Source organism: Malaclemys terrapin, chromosome 1 (assembly GCF_027887155.1).
Source record: "Malaclemys terrapin pileata isolate rMalTer1 chromosome 1, rMalTer1.hap1, whole genome shotgun sequence".
NCBI lineage: Eukaryota > Metazoa > Chordata > Testudines > Emydidae > Malaclemys > Malaclemys terrapin.
Window position 1 is genome coordinate 11228093 of NC_071505.1, and position 15697 is coordinate 11243789.

At 46.2% G+C, this 15697-nt stretch overlaps 1 protein-coding gene across 1 annotated transcript in view; it reads right to left on the bottom strand.

The window, feature by feature from the left end:
- Nucleotides 1-15697, bottom strand: part of SFMBT2 (Scm like with four mbt domains 2) — a 210095-nt gene that overhangs the window by 65251 nt on the left and 129147 nt on the right. Inside the window, exons 8-10 of the mRNA XM_054016151.1 lie at nucleotides 11388-11489; nucleotides 8484-8631; nucleotides 749-831 (exon numbers count right to left, since the gene is read on the bottom strand). Of these exons, the coding sequence (XP_053872126.1) occupies nucleotides 749-831; nucleotides 8484-8631; nucleotides 11388-11489 (333 nt within the window). The remainder of the gene's footprint in view (nucleotides 1-748; nucleotides 832-8483; nucleotides 8632-11387; nucleotides 11490-15697) is intronic.

Here is a 15697-nt window from a genome sequence, read left to right on the forward strand (position 1 = left end):
GTTGAAAAGACAGAAGGTTAATGCTTTGCTTAATGAGTGGTGGACTCCTATACATCAAGATTCATAGATGCACAGCTCCATTCCTAAGAACAGCCCAGCTAGGCATAGTTTCCAAAGCTTTTATGAACCTGCAGTGTCATGATGTATAGCACACTCACACACAACTCCTGCTGTATTAGGGAAATTCAAACACTCCCAAATGGTGGAGCTTCCACCTGGCTCAGTCAATGTCCTACTTACTTATACCTCAATGACTTCACTTAGCCTTTTAGTGCACTATATTAAAAACAAAACCCAGAAACAAGAGAAACACTCCAATGAGCAAATCATCCCCACAAAGTCAATAGGAGTCTTTCCATAGACCTCAATGGGCTTGTACAGTATTATTAATTATTTTAATCATGGTAGCACCTACAGTTCTCAACAAAGATCAGGGCCAATCGTGCTGGGTGCTGTACAAACATAGTAAGAGACCTCGAGAGCATGCAATCTAAATAAGCAAGACAGATAAAGAAAGTATTATTGCTCCCATTTTACAGATGGGGAAACTGAGGCATGGAACAATTAAGTGAGTTACTTAGGCTCAGACAGGACATCTGTGGCAGAGCGCACATCTCCCAGCCCAGTGGTTTAACTACAAGAACATGCTTTCTCACAGAAGGCTTTGGATCAGGCCCTTAGTTCAGAGCAGTAAGTGGGCTTGTTCAAGCTTTGATCAACACCATCACAAAGGGAGAATAAGTCTTACGTTTCTAAAGCAAAAGTGAGGAGCTGCCTCTGCTCCACATTGCTTCTGATAATCTGCCCAGTCAAAGTCCTGGCCAGAGTAACCTGTAGGAGAAGAAAACAGGGAAACATGGTAAGTCATTATTCCATACGGAGGAGAGAAAGAAATGAATATTTCAATGTGACAATAATTTGCACTTCCGTACCGCCTCCTCCCATCTAAGGATCTCAAGGCACTTTACAAACACCAATGAGTTAAGCGCCATATGCCGTTGGGAGGCAGGTAATTATTATCATCCCAATTTAAAGATGGGGAAACTGAGGCCCAGACAGTTTAAGATTACACAGTGAGGGAATGGCAGTGCTAGGAACAAAAACCAGACCTCCCAGCTCCGTGTCAGACACTTAACCCACAAGATCATCCTTCCGGCTTCCCTGTAAATACTCAGGAACTGAAATATTGTATGTGTGGCATGGGTCCAGCACTCAAAGGAGAATAAACGTTGTCACGCTGCTCTGTGTAATGCTAGTTTTATTTGCTATAGTCTATGTGTCATCCAAAATTACTTCTTATTATTATTCTTTGTAGTGGGAGTACTTAGAGGCCCTCATCAGGGATTGTGGCCCCACTGTGAAAGTGCAGTGCACTCACATGTAACAAAAAGATTGCGCCCATCTCAAGGAACTTACAGTGCGTTTAGTTACAACTCTCTATACACACCCGGTGTTGCTGGAACACAGCTGCCTCTAGGGTGGAGGGCAGCCGCTCAGTGGCACATGGCAGTCTACTGGGGGAGAGGAAATTCTTGCCACGTACATCAGGGCAAACCCTCTGAGCTTAATGAAAAGTACCTTAGGATCTTTAATTCTGCTCCATTCCAGTTCTAGATATCTTAGGTATTTCTAAGGCCTTCATCGCCATAATATCTCAGCACCTCACACTCGTTAATGTATTGATTCTCCCAACACCCCTGTGAAGTGTGAGTCCTGTTGTACAGATGGGAAACTGAGGCACACAGGATTGATGTGACTTGCCCACGGGCACTCAGGAAGTATAGGTGGAGCAGAGAAATGAACTCAGGGCTCTCAAGACCTAGGTAGCGCCCCAACTTCTGGATCCCTCCTTCCTCTCAGAATGGAGGTCACCTTCATTTATAGGGCCTTGTCTGAAATAGCCCCAGTCCTGAGACTGTATGGAACTCCATGTATCTATCTCACATGAATGTCTTGTACAACTTGGCTCTTTAGACTGTAAGCTCCTTAAGACAGGGCCTGGCTCTGTGTTTCTACAGTGACTAAGAAAATAGGATTCTTATCTTCACTGGAGGCCTGCAGGTGTTACTGTGATAATAACTGTAGAATCATGATCACTAGAAAGTTTCAAGGATAGTTTAAAGCCCAATTTCTCAGCCAGGTCTTCCTCTATGTGGACACAATTTGGGCCCAATCTTACAAGGTTCCGAACACCCTGTAACTTCCATTGTCACACATGGGAAATGAGGGCACTCAAGAACGTACAGGACCGAAACCTTTATACTAGTGAAAGTTATTTCTGTTTTTTCTTTTTTTCTCCTGCAAATTGAATTGCAGGTGCAAAAATTGTGGGTGCGAATTACGTCTATAAAAAAGGAAGGGCAAGGTTTTAAAACACGTATCCCTAAGAATCCTGTCGAGAGGCCAGAATTTAGATTAGATGAGATGATCCAGAAGAGGTCCCTTCTACTGACGGTGTACACAACAAATAAAATAGTACAGCGCCGAGCACAGATGGTCACAAAAGGGTCAGCCTCTATGCTCTACAAAAATCAGGATAATGGACACAAGTCAGATATTAGGAATGGCAATATACAAAAACCTGTAGGAGAACACTTCAATCTCCCTGACACACAATAGCAGATGTAAAGGTAGCCATCCTGCAGCAAAAAAACTTCAGGACCAGGCTTCAAAGAGAAACTGCTGAGCTTCAGTTCATTTGCAAATTTGACACCATCAGCTCAGGATTAAACAAAGACTGTGAATGGCTAGCCAACTACAGAAGCAGTTTCTCCTCCCTTGGTGTTCACACCTCAGCTGCTAGAAGAGGGCCTCATCCTCCCTGATTGAACTAACCTCATTATCTCTAGACTGATTCTTGCCTGCATATTTATACCTGCCTCTGGAAACTTCCACTACATGCATCTGATGAAGTGGGTATTCACCCACGAAAGCTTATGCTCCAATACATCTGTTAGTCTATAAGGTGCCACAGGACCCTCTGTTGCTTTTTACAGATCCAGACTAACATGGCTACCCCTCTGATACAAAAATCAAAAAGTTAAAGTCCTATTAATAATTATATAATACCAATACCCGACCAAGAAGAAAGAAATGGAAATTCATGAGGAAACAAACAGAGTTTAGTCAAAAAATGGATATTGTTTTTCATGGAAAATTTTAATTTTCTCTGATATTTTATGTGAAACAGTTTTGGTTTTTCGACACAACACTGATGCCAAAAAATACTCAGATTTCAGAAGTGGAAACATTTTTGTTTCCCACTCCTTCCAATCCCCCTTTCCCCAGTTTTTCATGCTTTCTTGGTTTTTCATGGAAAATGAGGAAAAACTACAATGAAACAAAACATTTTCTGCAAAAATGTCATTGAGGACGAAAGGCTGTTTTTCATCCAAACGCATTTTCGGCTGAAAAATCTCAACCAGTTCCAAGAAAAAAAAATAAAAATCATTATAGTCAAGTAAGTTTTCTGCGTGACACAGTGGAATGGAAAACAAAACAAATGGCATACGTAACTTCATGTGTTTGTCTTAACGAGAACATCCTACAGACCTAACACTCTCTAGCATTGCTACTAAGACTCTGCTAAAATGTGCTACATCTGTTGAACTTTAGCCCTGAAGCAACAATTCTACCATGGCTGAGGAACAGTAATAAACGATATGTGAAGACAGTTCTTTTGGACACCAGCTGCCAGAATACATTACTGTCAGAAGAAATAAAAAGCTGGATACATTCTAAAGGTTCCCCCATCTCCAATTAAAACCCAGCAGACAGTTTTTGGATCTTTTATTGTGAGCTACACTATAGCTTTGCGGTGAAGATGGGAAAGGCATGTGGCAGTGGATTCACCGGTGGGCCACCTAATTGTCATTCCACAATCATTTTGCGGCCTGATCCTGCACCATTGACATCAGTGGAAATTTTACTGACTTCAACAGTGGCAGGATTGAGCCCTTAGAGAAGAGCTACAAATGAGTATGCCGCAACTCACTAATATTAAGATTCAGTAGCAGAAGGGTGATTACCCCAAGAGCTGACACGCACTAATTCTGCCTGCAAAACACGTTTGGACCCAGGACCTTCTGATCCACATTGCAGACCTCACCTGTGTGAGCTAAATGAGTAGCTCCATTAGCAGGTTGCATTAGTAAACTGTTATCCTCTTGTGACTCAATGTACATTGACTCGCTTTGCTAATGTGTTTGCTAATGCCCACAAAACAGGGGGGGAAAAGAATGTGCTATTATCTTGTCTGTACAACACCGGAAGAGCCTAGTGGCTTACTCAGAAGTGAATATAACAATCCAAATGTACTGAAAGTTTTAAAGGGAGTGTTCCCTTAGTAAACCTTACAAATGTCTACCGAAATGTTTCCCCCTCTCCTAATAGCTCATAAAAAGAAACAATGGCTGTTACTCGAAAGGGAAGTGGTCTATAAATCCAGTTCTAATAAATATAAACCGAGCCTGTTCAATGTTTACACAGAGGTAGGAACTGGGTATTCATTTTTGGCACTATATATAAAAATACTGCTCTATTTCTAGCAGCATATGTTTACAAGTCCAGCACATGACTCATCTACTGTACATTTTCTCTGTCGACCTCTGCTTTACAAAAGATGCGGTGGTGTACATGTAAAAGCGGGATGGATATTCTATATATAAAAAGCACGGTGATGCCGAATAATCAGACAGGCCACACTATGCCTGATGGAACAAACTATTACTGTCCCAGGCAATGAAAGTAAGGGAACATTATAATCATGGAACCTTATCTCCATTTAAAGTTATCCAGAGAATAGAGCGTAAATATACAAGAACAAAGACTCCTTGTACAAAGAAGAAATTCTCAGCAGTTGCTTTGCTTTCTCATCTCCTCTTGCATATCAATGTGTGGACTTTTCCTACAGATGGGCATTTTGCTAGCAAGTATTTTCAGTGTCTTTTCTACATGGGAAAGATCCTGGCCAGAAACTTCTCGGCACAGGATCATATGAAAGAAGCTAAGGCTCTCCCACCCCCACAGCAGCAGGAGGAGTTTGGGTCTGGGTGGGGGGCTCAGGCCTGAGGGCTGGGGTGCAGGAGGGGGTGAGGGCTTTGGGTGGTGCTTACCTTGGGAGGGTTCCCTGGAAGCAGCAACATGTCCCTCCCTCAGCTCCTAGCTCCGCCCACAGCCTCTGCCCACAGGCGCCGCCCCCGCAGCTCCCATTGGCCCTGGTTCCTGGCCAATGGTTGCTGCAGAGCTGGCAGCATGCGGAGTTAGGAGCTCAGGGAGGGACATGTTGCCGCTTCCGAGAAGCCGGGTAGGGAGCTTGCCAGCCCCGCCAACTCCCTTCCCCCACCACGAGTGGGGGTCCCGGGCTACTCCCACCCAAGCACCCTCAGCCCCCCCCAGAACAACTCCCAGCACTTGCGGTGCCCCGCCCCCTATGCACCCATAGCACACCACCCCTGTGAACCCACAGCACCCCCCGGGCCACACCCCCGAGCACCCATGCCCCTCCCAGCACCCTTTGCTTCCCCCCCCCCCCCCAGCACCTGTGGGCACTCCCAAGATTTAGTCAGGGGTATAGTATAAGTCATGGACAGGTCACGGGCTGCGAATTTTTGTTTACTGCCCGTGACCTGTCCATGACTTTTACTAAAAATACCTGTGACTAAAACGTAGCCTTAAATATATTTCATCAGTTGCCTGTTCACACCATTGTTGTCTTTTGGAAACAACTAATTTCTGTAGCTCTCCACCCCTTTTATATTTGTCCTGTTTGTTTCTTTAATGTTCAAGGCTGATATTGTCCTGTTCAGAAAGGGCTAGAGAGACATGGACTCATGTAAGTCCCCCCGGGACTCTTTGCCAGTTTGGTTACATTTTTATTTCCCAGACACTTTTTAAATCAGGCATTTAGAAGTGCTCAGACCTCTGATCACATTTGAGTGACAGACATAGCGCTTGTCAGAAGAAAAGGCTTTCGACACCCTGGGTGTTAAGATGTATTTTGGGCATAGAGCCACCAAACACACCAGAAGTAATATGTTAATTTACTCTGTATGGATATCTCCCATCTTCCTCATGTCATTGCTCACACGTCCCCTTCAGGATCCTTGATTCAACAGCCCCACCTAGCAGACCGGAGATTTTCGGTGTGCTAATTTAGCACGGTTTCCATGCATGTCTGTTACTGGGGGACAAGAGGATTTCTAATGATTCCTCAAGAACCTTCAGGAACCCAGATCCCTGGAGGTGATACTATACATCTATTTTCTCCTTAAACATTTCTGGCTCAGGTACAGAAACAAGTACAGTAGTCACCAGAGGTGCAACTATGCTGCTGCCATGCCAAAAAAAATTGGCATCAAATGCAGAAGTCAAGGCAACCTGAATCATAAAATTCTGTATCGAAAGGCCTTTGTATCACCTTAAATTGAAAGTGCGTGGTATGGAACTTACGAAGCAATGGCCACTGTAGAGAGAAACATATGGTCTATCGTCTTAGTTAATTAACAGGCCTGTATGAGATGGATTCTGAATAGGCAGGTTACCTGGTCAAGTATGGGGTGGCTAGGGGCAAATACTAAGATTTATGAGCAGTAAAGCCGATAATTGTGGTGCAGTGGAATCAGGGGACCTGGCTTCTAGCCCTGGTACTGCCAGTGACTAGTATGAGTCCTTGGGCAAGTTACTTTGCTGTTCTGTGCCTTGGTTTGCCTTATCTAATTAAACCATAGGCTTCTTGGGGGAAGGCCTGGCTACGTGTCTATACAGTGCTTATGATGCTGGGTCCTGTAATGTAAACTGGAGACAATGGTTTTGACTCAGGCCCTATATGAAAAGGGATTAATTAGACCATTCTTTGAGGAAATAGTTTTCCTAACAAACATTTGTGAACAGTTAAGCAAGCACCTTGGTTTCAAGCAGTATTGAACTCAGTGTCAAGAGGCCACATTCATTTCTCTAGAACTAGCAGAATAAAAGAGGATAAATTCTGTCTGCAGATGTGAGTATACAGCTGCCACTGACTTCAGCATGGGCTTCAGATTAAGCATATGCTGGAGGGTTTTTGTTGGATATATGCCCGATACCTTGTATGGGTGAACCCACTAGAAGCAGAGTTTTAATCCACTAACAGTATTAGCGTGACAATGGAATAATAGCTTACAGGCTAGCATTTTATTTCCAATTTAAATAAACTCTCACTCACCAAATATTATTGGGGGGGGGATTACAATTTTGTTTCAAGTGGCTTTGCTGACACCAGAATATCAATTTTAGCAAAAAAAAAAAAACAACCCACGGTAGCATTATGGCTGATCTTGCACTGAAGTAGATGGAGTTTCAAAAATTACATCCTTTTCAAGGTTTTCTAAAACTGGAACAATTTATCCGAATTGCTCCAAAATGAAAAAAACTCCAATTGGAAGTTCTCAGATTTTGTTCATAGACTTTAAGGTCAGAAGGGACCATTATGATCATCTGGTCTGACCCCCTGCATGCTGCAGGCCATAAAACCGTCGCTACCCTTCCCTGGACTCTGCTGTTGAAGTCCCCAATCCTGTTTTAGGTGACTTCAATCGGCAGAGACCCTCCTGCTAGAGATCCCTGCCCCATGCTGCGGAGGAAGGCGAAAAACCTCCAGAGGCTCAGCCAATCTGCCCTGGAGGAAAATTCCTTCCCGACCCCAAATATGGCGATCAGTAAGACCATGTTGCAAGTGTTTCTTTTGGCTTCCAGTCCTAATTCTCCCACCAATGTATTGGGTGTTCTTGGGCAGATAACTTCTTTGTGCCTCAGTACCCCCAGCCCCGCATCTGCAGAATGGCCCCTTTTATATCCCTGGACTGCTCATTATCAATCTCCCTTAGCTACTTGCCATATTATCTGAGCACCTCACGATGTTAAATATATCTTCACTACACCTGCGTAAGGGAGGGCAGTGCTTTTAGACCCATTTTACAGATGGGGAATTAGTGCACAGAGATGCTAAATGACCTGCCCAAGTCCAAACAGGAAGTATGTGAGAGAGGCAAGATTTGAACTCCTATTTCCCAAGCTACTGCCCTAACCACTGGACTATCCTTCCTCTCGGGATACAGTAATGAGAAGGGCACAATATGGCCTTCAATGTTCATACAGCGCCATGAAGGTGATGAGTATTATAAAGATCCATATTACAAGAATTCATTATTTTCTGTTTTGTAGCTGTGTCAGTCCCAGGAAATTAGGATTTTTAATCAACTTCAGTACAGTACATAATGCACGTCAATAAATAAAACCATTTATAGGACCAGCTCATCAGCTACTCCAATTTATTCCAGCTGTGGATTTGGCCCATATCATTTAGTAATTTTTTCCAGACAATTAGCACTTCTATCTTCCCAGGTAAATTGAAACGTCGTTTTTAAAGGCATCAAGAGAGCCGGTTTGTCTTTTGGTAGGGGAAAAACAACAACAAAATACCGACCATCAAAACGCATAATACAGACCCTTGGGAGGTGTGAGATTGACTCCGTTTTTAAGGCACCATTGTACTGGTAAGATCCCTAAGGAATCAGCATGGCAGAGCATTGAGATTTTGCTGGGTTCGGGTCTCAGGTCATCAATGGTCACTTGTAAATAATGATTGTTAAAAACCTGAAGGGCAGAAAACAGGCCAATGTTAATTTATTGTAATGCACGCCACGCTGGGGTAAAATAACGTATCTATGCCTGGTTGTCAGCATAATTCTCCATAGTTTGATGTGCAGGTCTCAGCCAGGAGGGCTCATTTATCAGCTCAGACAGTCGAAATAGGCTCCTGAAACTCCATAGCGAGGAATGGAACTAGGAGTTGTATTGATCATGTCTGCAGTGTGGGTGAAACTCATCTATAAGCAGAGAGCCAGCAAAGACTAGGCACCAGTTACCTCCCACTCAAAAGAGGGTGAAAGCAGGATTTAAAGCAGAGGTGGGCAAACTATGGCCCACAGGCCACATCTGGCCCACGGGACCCTCCTGCCTGGCCCCTGAGCTCCTGGCACGGGAGGCTAGCCCCTGGCCCCTCCCGTGCTGTTCCCCCTCCCCTGCAGCCTCAGCTCACTGCGCCGCCGGCACAATGCTGTGGGCAGCAGCGCAGCTACAGAGCCGGCCTGACCCGGTGCTCTGTGCTGCGCTGTGGCGTGGCTGGCTCCAGCCGAGCGGCGTGGCTGGCTGTCCTGGTGCTCTGGGCAGCACAGCTGTAGCGTCGCCAGCCACCGGTGCTCCAGACAGTGCGGTAAGGGGGCAGGGAGCAGGGGCGGTTGGATAGAGGGCAGGGGAGTTAGGGGTGGTGGTCAGGGGGCGGGGGTATGGATAGGGGTCAGGGTGGTCAGAGGGCGGGGAACAGGGGGGTTGAATGGGGCGGGGTCCCTGGGGGGCAGTCAGGAAGGAGAGGGGGGTTTGGATGGGGCCGTGGGGGGCAGTCAGGGCAGGGGTTCCGGGGGTGGTCAGGGGACAAGGAGAAGGGATGGTTGGATGGGGCAGGAGTCCCAGGGGGGCAGTCAGGAATGAGAGGAGGGGTTGGATGTGGTGGCAGGGGGCAGTCAGGGGTGGAAGGTCCGGGGGCGGTCAGGGGACAGGGAGTGCGGGGAGGGGAGTATGGGGCAGGAGTCCCGGGGGGGGGGGCATTAGGGGACAGGGGGGGGGGGTTGGATGGGGCAGGAGTCCCGGGGAGCTGTCAGGGGGTGAGAAGCAGGGGGTGGTTGGATAGGGGCCGGGCCACACCTGGCTGTTTGGGGAGGCACAGTCTCCCCTAACCAGCCCTCCATACAATTTCAGAAACCCGATGTGGCCCTCAGGCCAAAAAGTTTGCCCACCCCTGATTTAAAGGGCCCTGGACCTCGTGCTGTCCTTTGGCATGGGGTGAATTCCACCTGTTGTGTCACATCATAGTTACAAAGGGACACACTCAGATTGAGAGGACATGCCTGGGACCTCAGTGAGAGTCGCATGTGGGCAGAACCTGGCCTGAAGTGTGTTATCTGAAGCATTGTGGCAATGACTTTTATCAGACCAGTTAAGAGGGATGACAACATACTTGCTAACGTTTCTGATGGGGACTCCTGATTTGATGCCCCATAAACATGCAGGGTACCACCTAAGCTTCTGGGGCTGCTCACCAATTGAATTTGCTAGAAACAAATCCTGGCTCATCCTGGGCTGGAGGTCCGAAGGGGCAAGGCGTCTCTTTCCCCTTCACGTGCGCCTGGGGGCTTGATCCTGCAGCCGCTGAAATCAATGGCACTGACTTCAAAGGTGCAGGATTGGGCCCTGCCGCACGTTGCCACTAGCTCTGCCTATGCAAAAGGAGTGAACTGGCTAAGGTAGCCGGAAGAGGGTGTGTCCAGTGTGGTTGTGGGCGGGGCTTTTATATCGGTAGGAGAGAGAGGGTAGAACGCTCATGAAGTGTCGTGAGTTCCCAAGCCAGCTCCTCTCAGCTGTTTACACTACCACACACCACCTCTAGCACAGCTCATGTGCGGACAGGCAAGGTTTAGCCCTGCTTTAATTACCAGGCGATGGTGGCCTTCTTGCCTGCTATAAGGGCCATCAGCTAGATAGTGCAGACAGATGCTCAGCGGGCATGCCAGCTGTTCCTGGCATTGCACAGGTAGTGCAATATTCTTAGCTACCAGTGTGGGCCTTGGAGAACCTCAATGGTGACACAACCGAACCAGAAAAGGCAACGCGGGTGTGAGGTGCCATTTTAACAGATCAGTCCCTGGTCAGTAAGTTGGCCTGAAAAGCACCTGCTCACTGCTGAGATACCAAGGGACTGCAGAACGAATAGGGCCATCTGTTGTTCTGGGACTGTACGCAAGCATGAGGGTGTGCTCCCTTTTCCGGGGTCAGAGGCGAATGGATAAAGAAAGAGGTTTTAGCACTCCCTTTCCCTACGGAATGTGTGTGTTACCACCAATGCTGTACCCGCTTTATTGGGCAGGAGGGAGAAAAACATGCATACTCCCTGTCCCCGCCCTATCCTGCCCCCTCGTCCCAGGTGGTTGCCCTGATATGCAGAATAGCTTCTGTATAGCCAGGGAAGGGGAAGGGGAGATGATGCTGAATGGGCAGCCCTGTCTCCCCTTCCTTGTAGTGGGGGGGAGATCTGCACACAAGATCCCCAGCATGTATAGGTCTAAGGAAGATATCATCCCGCGCCAACTAGCACAATAAAAATACGCAGATGATCCATGAGGAGAGAGAGCAAGGTGACGGGCAAGGATTTTTTTTAATGCACATTTATTATTCTGATCTCCAGCTAATGAAATTCCACTGGACAGTCATTTAAACGTGATTATTAACCATGGGTGGTTATTAACCTATAGTTCGGGGCCAGCATGGTATTTTCAGTCCCACTTGCAAGAGCTCACCTTAGTCACTGATGCAGGACAGATATTAAAGGGTTCCCTCATGCCCACCACCTCCAGCTTCATCCCCACTGTGAAGAAGTGGCTCCTCAAATCAGCATGATCCTATGCATATATATGGGAAACAAGCAAATCTGCGTATCAGTGATACCGGCCACAAACTCAGCATTTATGAGAACCAAGTGCCCCAGCATTTTATTTTACAAGAGGTACATTTGCCTGCAGTAATGAATCTGCCTGTGTTGCCTAATTAATACGTTGCTCTGTGGCTTTGATTGTTTTCTCTGGATGGACAGTTTTCCTAACAAAAGAAAGAAACCAAGTATAAACTTTTAAGCCAGACCAGGATAGGCGAGAGAATAAAGGATCCCATACTAATGCTTGGATCCCATAGGATGGATATTCAGGGCCAAATCTTTCATTCCTTAAACAGCAACAACTTCCACTGATTTCACCTGAAATTTCTCAGTGGATGTTGGCAGCTTGTGACCGTGAGCAGCTAGATTCTCATTTTCACAAAGGTGTTTCTGTGCTGGTCTGACAGCATAACGGGGTCTTAAATGGAACAGAAATGGATAACTTAGAATATCGCTTGTGTAGGGTCCCCTCATCTGGTGTAAGGGATCTACGCCAGCCCTGTTCCTAGCCCCTCAGCACGGGGGGCACACTGGGAGTTGTAACAGGGGAATGTCAGGGGTGTGGCCAGAGTGCACTGCCCTATAGCTATTCTCCATTTCCCAAGGCCCATGGGGCAGATGTGAAGGAGAGCAGCCCAAAGGCTGCTCTACATTTACACAACAGGCGAGGCAGGTTCCTACGTGACAAGAGAACACAGGAAACACAGACACAACTTTAAAGAGACCTTAACCCATCCCCCACTTTGACCCTGACCAAGCATAGGTAACTCAAAATTAGGCCCAGTGACCAAAATCAGGCTCTCTAGCTGTTGAGACAAGGGACAGCACTAGATGTCAGCCATTTATTTTAAAAGCCATGCAACGAGACTGCACGTTACTGCCTTAGGGCTATGTTAAGCCTCACGAGGTGGGCGCGAAGGGATCGCACAGAAGTTGGGACACTCTGGCTGACTCAGCAAAATTGCCTGTGGTCATCAGTGCCCATCCAGATCTCCTGGATGGTACAGAAGAGGGTAGGGGCCATGTCTCTGCCCCCTTGGCAAGCCTAGCTCTGGTGAAGGCATTCAGGGGATGCAGGCCCTGGGATTGTGGCTCACCCCTATGCAGCATCACAAGAGATGGAGGGATGGACGGATCCTTGGTCCCTCCCCCAGCTTGCAGACCTGCACGGGAGTGGCAACAACCTGGCCCTCCAACCACACAGGATTTCAACAAGGTTTCCCAAAAGTCAGCACTCCAGCTGGCCCCCCTCAACTGAGCAGAACAGGCCATGGAGACAGAACAAGTCATCAGAACCCAAAAGGCGGGCAGCAAGGTTGCACATTTACAGGGCAGTGCGGGGAAGCCGGCCAGCACTAAACCTGGTCTGTGCATAAGTAAAGCGCCCTCCTCAAACGCTAAATCCACTAATGTAACAAAGGGCCAGAGTCTACCAGTCTAACAGGAAGGATGGCGCCAGTGGTTATGGCATTAGGCTGGGATTTGGAAGATCCACATTCAATTCCCTGCTCCGCCAAAGGCTTGCTATGTAATCCTTGGGGGGGGGGGGGTGTCACCTAGTGTCTCTGTACCGCTGTCCCCCATGTGCAAAATGGAGATATTAGTCCGCCCCTCCTTCACAGGGGTGGTGCGAGGTTTGTAAAGTCTGGGAAGTGATCAAATAACATTATCTTACTCAGGCTGAGCAGTACCTTACGCTGCAAGGAGAAGATTTCAGTGGAAAAAGAGACTATGTGAATATGGGTGGACGAATCTGGACCTAAACAGACACCTTGATCTGCTGGCCTGTGCATGCACGATTAAGGGAGAGGTTTGCCCAACTTTGTAGGGAATTAATTTGGGTGTTCAAATGCCTTACTTGGCTTTTAAACTCTCAGCCTCAGACTCCAAACTGGGACGGTGCTAGCCACGGATTTATCCTTTGCAAGGGGCAGGCAAGTCTTGTTCCCATTATTGAGACACCTGTTTCCTCAACAAAGGATATCACAGGTAGAAGCCCTAGGACCGCATTGCATTAAGGATCACATTTCAGTTTTATTAGCTCAAGAGTGATCTCCTTTCTGTGGTAAAAGAGTATTTCCGAACCATCAATCCATTAGCCAGTACATCTCCTGCGATAAGAGGTATTGTTTCACTTTAAAAAAAATGCTCTGGACTCCAAATTGCATGGAGAAAACCTACTTCTATCTAATAGTACTTGGCAATGCCATTCCCTTCTACATTCACCGCTACATGTTATATTCCTGTCCTAAAGTGGTTTTTATATTGATTCAAAGTAGTATGTCATTTTTCCCCCCTAGAACTGTCTTTACTTATGGATTTAACAGTTTCTATTTTGGGGAACTTCTGTTTCTAGTGACATTGAAGGAAGGGTTTTACAAGCTTTAGTAGAGACGGAGGAATCATTGTTTTAATCTTGCTTTGCACTTCTATTGTACCTTTCATCGGAGGATCTCAAAGCACTCTAAAAACATTAATGGATTTAGTCTCCCTGCAGGGTAGATGTTATTTTCTCCATTTTGCAGCTAGGGAAACTGCCGAAGGTTAAGTTAATTGCTTAAAGCGACACAGTAAATTAATGGCAGGGAAAGGAACACAACTCAGGAATCCTAGCCTCTGGCTGTATATTTTAACCATTAACAATAAAGCCTAGCGCTTATATAGCACTTTTCACCTGTAGATCTCAACGTGCTTTACAAAGGAGGACAGTATCATTACCCCCATTTTACAGATGGGGAAACTGAGGCACTGAGAGGCAGTGACTTGAGACGCTTACTCATGTTTGCTAGTTATCATCCCCTCTGGCAAGGGCCCAGTCCTGCTCAGTTCTAATGGCACAATCTAGCCCACAAAGAGGGTGACATCTCATTTCTACTAGCCTTACGGTGAGCAGTACTTTATTCTGGGATTGCTTAAATGGGATTGCTCTGGGTGAAAGTGATCATGAAATCATAGAGTTTGCAATTCTAAGGAAGGGTAGAAGGGAGAACAGCAAAATAGAGACAATGGATTTCAGGAAGGCAGATTTTGGGAAGCTCAGAGAGCTGATAGGTAAGGTCCCATGGGAATCAAGACTGAGGGGAAAAACAACTGAGGAGAGTTGGCTGTTTTTCAAAGGGACACTATTAAGGGCCCAAAAGCAAGCTATTCCGCTGGTTAGGAAAGATAGAAAATGTGGCAAAAGACCACCTTGGCTTAACCACGAGATCTTGCACGATCTAAAAAATAAAAAGGAGTCATATAAAAAATGGAAACTAGGCCAGATTACAAAGGATGAATATAGGCAAACAACACAGGAATGCAGGGGCAAGATTAGAAAGGCAAAGGCACAAAATGAGCTCAAACTAGCTACGGGAATAAAAGGAAACAAGAAGACTTTTTATCAATACATTAGAAGCAAGAGGAAGACCAAAGACAGGGTAGACCCACTGCTTAGTGAAGAGGGAGAAACAGTAACAGGAAACTTGGAAATGGCAGAGATGCTTAATGACTTCTTTGTTTCGGTCTTCACCGAGAAGTCTGAAGGAATGCCTAACATAATGAATGCTAATGGGAAGGGGGTAGGTTTAGCGGATAAAATAAAAAAAGAACAAGTTAAAAATCACTTAGAAAAGTTAGATGCCTGCAAGTCACCTGGGCCTGATGAAATGCATCCTAGAATACTCAAGGAGCTAATAGAGGAGGTATCTGAGCCTCTAGCTATTATCTTTGGAAAGTCATGGGAGACGGGAGAGATTCCAGAAGACTGGAAAAGGGCAAATATAGTGCCCATCTATAAAAAGGGAAATAAAAACAACCCAGGTAACTACAGACCAGTTAGTTTAACTTCTGTGCCAGGGAAGATAATGGAGCCAGTAATTAAGGAAATCATCTGCAAACACTTGGAAGGTGGTAAGGTGATAGGGAACAGCCAGCATGGATTTGTGAAGAACAAATCATGTCAAACCAATCTGATAGCTTTCTTTGATAGGATAACGAGCCTTGTGGATAAGGGTGAAGCGGTGGATGTGGTATACCTAGACTTTAGTAAGGCATTTGATACGGTCTCGCATGATATTCTTATCGATAAACTAGGCAAATACAAATTAGATGGGGCTACTATAAGGTGGGTGCATAACTGGCTGGATAACCGTACTCAGAGAGTTGTTATTAATGGTTCCCAATCCTGCTGGAAAG